The 7,869-nt window shown below is 33.7% G+C and overlaps 1 protein-coding gene across 1 annotated transcript in view; it reads left to right on the forward strand.

The window, feature by feature from the left end:
* LOC111466184 (translation factor GUF1 homolog, chloroplastic) overlaps positions 1-7,869 on the forward strand; it is a 31,012-nt gene that overhangs the window by 19,834 nt on the left and 3,309 nt on the right. Inside the window, exons 11-18 of the mRNA XM_023110767.1 lie at positions 2,151-2,305; positions 2,413-2,470; positions 4,019-4,099; positions 4,218-4,304; positions 5,687-5,758; positions 5,842-5,976; positions 6,369-6,442; positions 7,013-7,100. Of these exons, the coding sequence (XP_022966535.1) occupies positions 2,151-2,305; positions 2,413-2,470; positions 4,019-4,099; positions 4,218-4,304; positions 5,687-5,758; positions 5,842-5,976; positions 6,369-6,442; positions 7,013-7,100 (750 nt within the window). The remainder of the gene's footprint in view (positions 1-2,150; positions 2,306-2,412; positions 2,471-4,018; positions 4,100-4,217; positions 4,305-5,686; positions 5,759-5,841; positions 5,977-6,368; positions 6,443-7,012; positions 7,101-7,869) is intronic.

Genomic DNA, 7,869 nt, shown 5'->3' on the forward strand with positions numbered 1-7,869 from the left:
CTTCAAATAAATTTGGAAATAAGTACTTTTAGAAAAAATTGGGATGATGTAGCCTACGATGCCAAAACATTATAATTTCTTTAACAGAAGGAGAACTAACGCTATTCAAGCCTTCAACTTTCATATGACTAGATAAAAGATTAACAAAGTAGTAGAGACCATCGAACATGCTATGGCCAATCATCTCCGCCGAGTCCTTATTTTGAAGGATGCAATGAGAGTCAAAAAAAGGTAACACGACAATTAGCACCCCTGGATTTTGTTGACAAATAACAAATTACATCCTAGTAGGAACATAAAGAACCCAATGTAAAGTAATGTATGAGGTCAATCTAATAGTTTGTTTTCGTTTTCCTGCAATTGAAGTGAAACTAACATCAACAATTTGAATTTTTTTTCATTAAAGTGCATAGGGGAGTATGATTCAAATAGTTCGTAGAAACTAGTCATGATCAAATGCTCCAAAATCTATAATCCACAGAGATGAGTTGAGACAAGAGAGAGCTCAAGGATAATTTCCTATTCGTGCCTAGGAAACACTAGGATAATTACCTATTTGTGCCTTTAGCAGTTTCATGATTTGATCAACTTGCTCTGTATTGAATGGGTTGGTGTCAACAACATTAGTGCTGAAAGAATGTTGATAGGTGCTCTTCTCACCTTGCTTAATACTTTTCCTATTTGCGGGTATTGCATGAAGTTTCCAACACATATCACAAGTAGTCACACCAAACACAAGGCTTTTATGCGTCTTGTTTGTTTTTTCAAAAGTCTTGACGGCAATAGCTTCAACAACTGAAGAACTTTCAATTGAATCAGTGGGTTTCTTCTCAATCTTAACATTCTCTTCCTCGTGCAGTTTAGATTAAACTTCATGAGTAGTTGAGAGATTAGTTTTACCAAGGATTCTACCTCTAACCTCATTGAATTCAGCATTGAGGTCGTCCAGAAATATGTAAATACAACTATCCTCCACCAACTTTGTAGTGCTTTTGATCCTTTGTAGAGTTCCATTCATACGCATCAAAGAGATCTAAGATATTGCAAAGTTCTTTTAGGGAGTGAAAGTACTTTGAGTTACCTCCTTGTCGCATGTCACCCAATTTGAGGTTCAACACATGACCGATTGCCAAAATGTGAATACATCTGAGTCACCCTATCCCATATTTTTTTTACAATAAAGTAACATATATAGTTATAACCAATATCTTCTACCATGGAATTGACTAGCCAAGTCATAGCCATGGAGTTTTTCAGCATCCCATCCGGCAAACAAATCTGTCCTTTTCCACGAGTATACATCCGGACACTTTGGGACCAATGAAGAAAGTTATCCCCATTAAGCGAATGGTGGTAATTTGGATAGTTGGTGTGTTGGAATGGATTCAATTATCTGAGACCACTTCAACTATCAAAAACTTTTTTTCTGACATGCTTGAAAATCAACAATTTTCAAAGCTGGACAAAAAACATAAGCCAAACCCACAAATAATAGTAGCCAAAAAATGAGGGTAAATTGACGTGACATGTTGGCTAAGTAGTGACGGAGCATGGCTTTTCAACGATTGTTGTGAACACGTATGCAGAAGAACCTTGAATTTGGGTTCTTGCATGCAATGAGTAACGCAAGGTCATGATGCCCAAGGGTAGACAGTGCTGGGTAAACACGGGTGACTTACAGTAGCAACGATTGCTAGGATGGGATTAGTTTTAGGATTTCCAGCTCTGACACCGTAGGTAAAAATATCAAAGATAGAATATTTTCTATATATTTTATCATGAGAAAGTGTTATTAAGTAGAAGAAACACCCATCTACAAATAAAGAAATAATTTCCAGAAATATAATACAATCAATACCGATCAACTATACCAACACTTTCATTTCTAAATCTTTTCTAATAAAAATTTAGTGTTGGATTCTTGGAGAATTCTCTCCTTAGTCTCCTTAGTCTCTTTAGCCTACACCAGAAAGGATAAAAAAAGAAAAACTTATCTACTCAACTCCTACCCTGAACTTTGGGGATCAAAGAACAAACTGTGGAAGATATTATAAATCTAACTTTCCTGAAGAGCTGTTTACAAAGATGTCCCAACTTTGACACTCATTTTCAACACTATTCTTCTATTTTCTTGCCCTGTTCATTTTCAGGTTGGCTATCTTTCAGCTTCTATAAGATCAGTAGCTGATGCAAGAGTTGGGGACACCATTACTCACTTTAGTAGAAAGGCCGAAGACTCACTACCTGGATATGAGGAAGCCACTCCAATGGTATTCTGTGGCCTTTTTCCAGTTGATGCAGACCAGTATTGATCCTTGCTTATGCTAATTTATTTACCATATTCTAAAAATTTACAAAGTAATGATCTGTTTGCTTCTGCTTAACTTAAACTTTTGTGCTCTACTTTTTCAGGTTTCCAGAATTACGTGATGCTCTTGAAAAGCTGCAACTTAATGATGCCGCGTTGAAGGTTATTGAAGGATTAATTCTCTTTTATATATTTCAATTTTGACTCTTTTATACATCTACATTACAAATACTTTGCCTCACTTTAGTTGTTCTGTTATGGACAGTTTTGTTTACTACAACATAAAACTAGTCTTAATGTTTGAGTTCTATCATTTAAAAGGTTTCAGTTTAGTCCCTTTTATTTTAATATTTTTAATTGCACCCGTTTTATTCATGGGCGTTAAATGTGATTGATGGTAGATTTACGGTTCATTATACTTGTTGAGTTGGCAAAATCTTGGATAAGGAGTATAGTCTTTATGATAGGAAAAGTTAATTTTTTTCCAACTTCTTACCGAAAGTATCTTCATATGTTGTTCTATGAAGGAGAAAAACTCCCCTTCTAAGAAGTTCTTTAGTATGTCCTCAGTTTTTTTATAGTTAAAATATTATTACTATTATTGAAACTAGCAATTTTTCTCTCAAATTCTTCATTCACCCTTCATTATCTTCATTGTTGTGGAGTTGGGGAATAGGTTCAATTGTTGCCTTGTTTGAAGAGTTCTTGATTGGAGTTCTACTAATAGAGATTCCTCAGAAAGGTTACTCATTGTAAGGTCCCTTGCATTAAGAGTTTCTGGTGGTTAAGAAACATTTAATGCATTGATGGTGGGGTTCTTGGGAGTTGAATTATTTAAATCTGTTACGTTGGAATACGGTGGAAAATCCTTTATCGGTATTTCTTTACATGACTCTTCATCTTAATAGATCAATTAAGGCTTAAGTTTAAATTGCTCAACAATTGAATTTCATCGAGTCAGGACAAGATTTTATCCAATCATGAGACCTGCTTTACATGGTTAAATCAAAGAGAAAATGTAGAAACTGGAAAACATTACACTCGAGGATTGACTGGTTCAGATTCTTCCATCCGAGAAACTTTTAGCTGATATTTTGACAAGTGGTTAAATGTAGCATTCATTCATAGGATCATATGGAAATAGATACAAATCATATGTAGTTTAGCGTTGATGGAAAACCAGTTTTTTTATTTTATTTTATTTTATTTTAGTTAGCTCAACTACCTAATGGTCATTTGGACTAGTGAAAAATAGTGAACGGACTTCGGGAGAAACTTATTCAAAACTCATGATGGCCACCTTCATAGTAGACTAAAATACTGAGTTTTCTGATAACTGTCAGATAGTTGTTTCATGAGTTGAGTTAAGATATGTAGATGGTTCAAACATTCATGAATACGGAAAGAAAAAAGGAGAAAGAAAAAAAGTGCGTTTGGTTAAAGGAAGAAATAGACTGCGTTATATTTTAAGAAATTATGCAGTGATCTTTGAGCATACGTTTTTGCATCCTTTTCATGTGATTTTTCCTTTTCGTGCATTTCATCTGATTTTCCTTTCTTTGTTTGGCGTATGTTTTGCTATAATTTCCCCCCTACCTCAGCTATTTTAATCATTTATGTAGACTCCATTCCATATTGTTGGCAATCTGTGTGATTGCAACTTCTATCTAATATGAATTTTGACCATTTTGGCACTCTAACTTCATACAGTTTGAGCCTGAAACATCAAGTGCAATGGGTTTTGGCTTCAGATGTGGTTTCTTAGGTCTTCTCCACATGGAAATCGTCCAGGTTCTTTTACCTTGTTTTCATAAAGAAATTTGTTGGCTTCATAGTCGTTACTATGTACTAACAGCATTGAAACAAACGTTAAAAACAAAATTTTCTTATAAATGCCTCTGTTATACAGGAAAGACTTGAAAGAGAATACAACCTGAGCCTGATAACTACAGCTCCAAGTGTTGTATATAGAGTTAACTGTGTAAACGGTGAAACTGTAATTTCTCCTCTATCCTTAGACTTATGCTTCATTATCATATGGTAGCAAGAAGAATGAAAATAGTATATATTTACTACTTGCTGAAATTATGAATCTAGAGTGACGTGTGATTTCGATAGTTCTCTGCAGCGGTGTTTAAAGAACTTGATGACCCAATTAATTCTATTAGCCAAACCCAAAAGCTTTGGTTAGTTCATGAATTCTAAAATTAGTTTGATTGAATCAATCCAAATCTATTAATTTTAAAAAAATAAATAAATAAAATAAAAATAAAAAAATCTTTCTTTTTAATTATCTAATCACTTGTACCAAAGATTGAACATCATATCCTTACTGTAGGTTTCCTTATGAATAAGTGGTTTAATAATTAATAATCTGTATACAAGTAAAAAAATGAAAAATATGGAAGGTTATTTGTTCCGGGAATTAGCATAGCCATGTGGTTATTTTAGGGAATACAAAGTATGTGCTCCAACAATGAAAGGAAGGGTTTGAAAAGTTGATGAAGTAAAATAAAGAAGCTCATTATCTTATAACACACTCCCTCAAGTTGTGTTTTGTATTTTGATTAACTGAAACTTGGATCTCAATTCTTCAAATATAATCCTGGACAGGGCCTTCATGAAAATTCTAGCCATCTATTGCGCAGAGTGTGTAAAAATTAGAGAGATGATTTTCCCTTCTACTCTTTCTTTACTAGTGTCTGTCTATCTCCGCATGTTTAGTATGACGATGGTTAACTAAATGCTTGACTATCTTATAGCTGCTTGCGTATCAAAGAGGTTTTAGAAATTCAAATCCTATACCCTTTTGGATTTGGCATAAAGGCTATGGAACCCATTTTCTGATTTATACTATGCAACGATGAGAATATTGACATATTCATGAGCAGGGGTGAGATTACCAACGAGAATCACTGAGTTCATATGGACGAAAAGAAACCTTTAAAAAAGGGGTTGGGAGAGGACAAGGAAAAGATAATGAAAATTTTAATCCAACAGGTGACTAATTGATCTAAGGAAATACATTTTATAAAATAATTTGATGAGAAATGAGTTTTGGTTAAAGAGTTAAATTAAATTTATTGTTATTATTATTTGTTTACAGCGACATTTTAGTGGTGCTTGTTGAGCACTGATCTTTGCATCATCTTTTAATTCATTGAGCACTTGAATATGTTATGTAATTAGAAATGAAGATTCAATGTAGAATTATTGATGCTCCTGCCCCCTTCAATCTTTTTGTTCATTGAATGCCATTATGCATATGCGCGTATGTGTGTGTGAATATCATAGGATGGGATAAATAATACCTTCTTTGGAAGTTGAACTTTGTGTTAATCTCATGCTAACGTTATAACAAAATTCTCATTTCCGAAGGTTGAATGCTCAAATCCATCTTTGCTTCCTGAACCTGGAAAAAGAAGGTCAATTGAGGAGCCGTTTGTCAAGGTCGACTTTTGTGCTTCGAAGCCTTAGAATATCTATCTAATATATCAAGTAATATAATGTGTTATTTTTGTTCCTAATCATAGATTGAGATGCTTACGCCAAAGGAGTATATTGGACCCCTGATGGAGTTGGCCCAAGAAAGAAGAGGAGAATTTCAAGAAATGAAATTTATAACCGAAATTAGAGCATCAATCACCTATGCCCTACCACTAGCAGAAGTAAGTTTGTCTCACTTCAATGCTGAACACAGATGCTGTATTTTATGCGATGTTAACCATTGTTGAACTTATGAATTGTTGGTTGGTAATGATTTCATCTGATTGTCTTCTCATATGAGCTGGTTAGCTGATACAAGTTAGTTAACTGATATAGAAACAACATTAAAGGTAAACTTAAAGTGGAAAGACAAGCTGAGAATTAAACCTAACATCCTTGAAAAAAAAACTTAAAAAGGAAAAGAAAATGAAAGTTTAATAGTCTGACTTTAATTAAAAGAGATTTTAAATGTCGACGTTTTTAAGCTTCATATTCTCAAATCATCTATGAACTTCCAATATTTTGTTTTATTTTTGTGGTGAGTATTGATATATATTTCCTCCCTTCCCCTCAGATGGTTGGTGATTTCTTTGACCAACTAAAATCCAGAAGCAAAGGTTATGCAAGCATGGAATACTCTTTTACTGGGTAAAAGCACTAAATCGTTCATGTACATTTTTCTTTAATAGAGTGGATTTGATTTTTGAGAATGATGCAATCAGTATCTTGCTGCATTTTTTCTTTTTGTAGAGAAGCTTTTCTATTACTAAATAAGGATCTCACATATAAGCATCCTTGGTGGATATGTCCACATTGTCAATTATGGGGACAAAATCATGTTCTTATTTTGTACTGAATTGAAAACGGTTAAGGTGAGATGAACAAGGAATGAAATAATTGTAACTGAGATGGACGAGAAGGAATAAAAGAGGCGCATTCTTATATATATTAGGGGCCAGAGATGGGCGTAAAGTAACGGACTCATTTGTCATCAACCTTTCCCTTATGCAGGATGTCATATGTTTAACACTCCCCTCAACACCTATCTTCGAACACAAACTGGATGTTTCTTGAATTTTTGAGATAGGATTTCAAAATAAATAGTATAAATTCCAGGAAAACCACAAGTATAAAGAAAATGTGTCAAAATTTTTAGTAGTTTTTGTTTGTTGGTTGTTAAAGATGTGCTTCGTATTAAAATTGCATAATGACTTTCAGATATAGAGAAAGTGAGTTGATAAAACTGGACATTCAGATAAATGGTGACCGAGTGGAACCATTGGCAACAATCGTGCACAACAATAAGGTAATATTTATAGCAAGAATACTTGCTATCATTCGAGAAATAATTTTTTTGTTACTCATTAAAAACCAAAAATAAAATCATATAATCTGGTATCAATTTCGAGCATGTATTGGTTATTACTCTGGATAGGAATAGTTAGCTTCTACCTTCCTGGTTTCTCTCTTCATAAAGTAGTGTTTTTCTTTGGATGAGTAGGAACTTATGTAATGCTAAACTTGATGCATAATTAGTTAGTTATTGTCCTGCTGTCTGTTTTCTTCTGTTAGTTAGTGGATCAAAGTCGTCTGGCTCTTAAAAAAGTCTTAGGGTACTAGAAGGTCGATGGAGATATTTGAGAGTATCTCCTTTCTATCCTCCTTACTCTTCTTATTTCTGATTTTGTCCCTTTTGTTCCCTCTGCCGATTCCATATTTCACACTTTTCTTCATTTCGTTCTAAATAATTAAGCTACTTGGTGAGGACTAATCTGTACTCTTACCAAGTGCTGGTAAGTGCTTCAAAGGGATTCTCTCGTGTTTAAAGTGGTAATATCAATCTTGACACAAATATGATTTTATGAAGATATCGATAGAAATGTTTATAACATGTCAATGTAAATGGTCTTAGTTGTGAGAGATCGATGAGGAAGTTTGGGAGGTGGCTAGGTTTATTGCCTCCTAGTAGGCTTCATCGTCTCGACTTTTTGTACTTATGATCTTAGATTTAGGTTTTTTCTTTTTTTTTTTTTTTTTTTTTTTTTTTTTTTTTTTTTTTTTTTTTTTTTTTTTTT

The sequence above is a fragment of the Cucurbita maxima genome, unplaced genomic scaffold (genome assembly GCF_002738345.1).
Source record: "Cucurbita maxima cultivar Rimu unplaced genomic scaffold, Cmax_1.0 Cma_Scf00030, whole genome shotgun sequence".
Classification (NCBI taxonomy): Eukaryota; Viridiplantae; Streptophyta; class Magnoliopsida; order Cucurbitales; family Cucurbitaceae; genus Cucurbita; species Cucurbita maxima.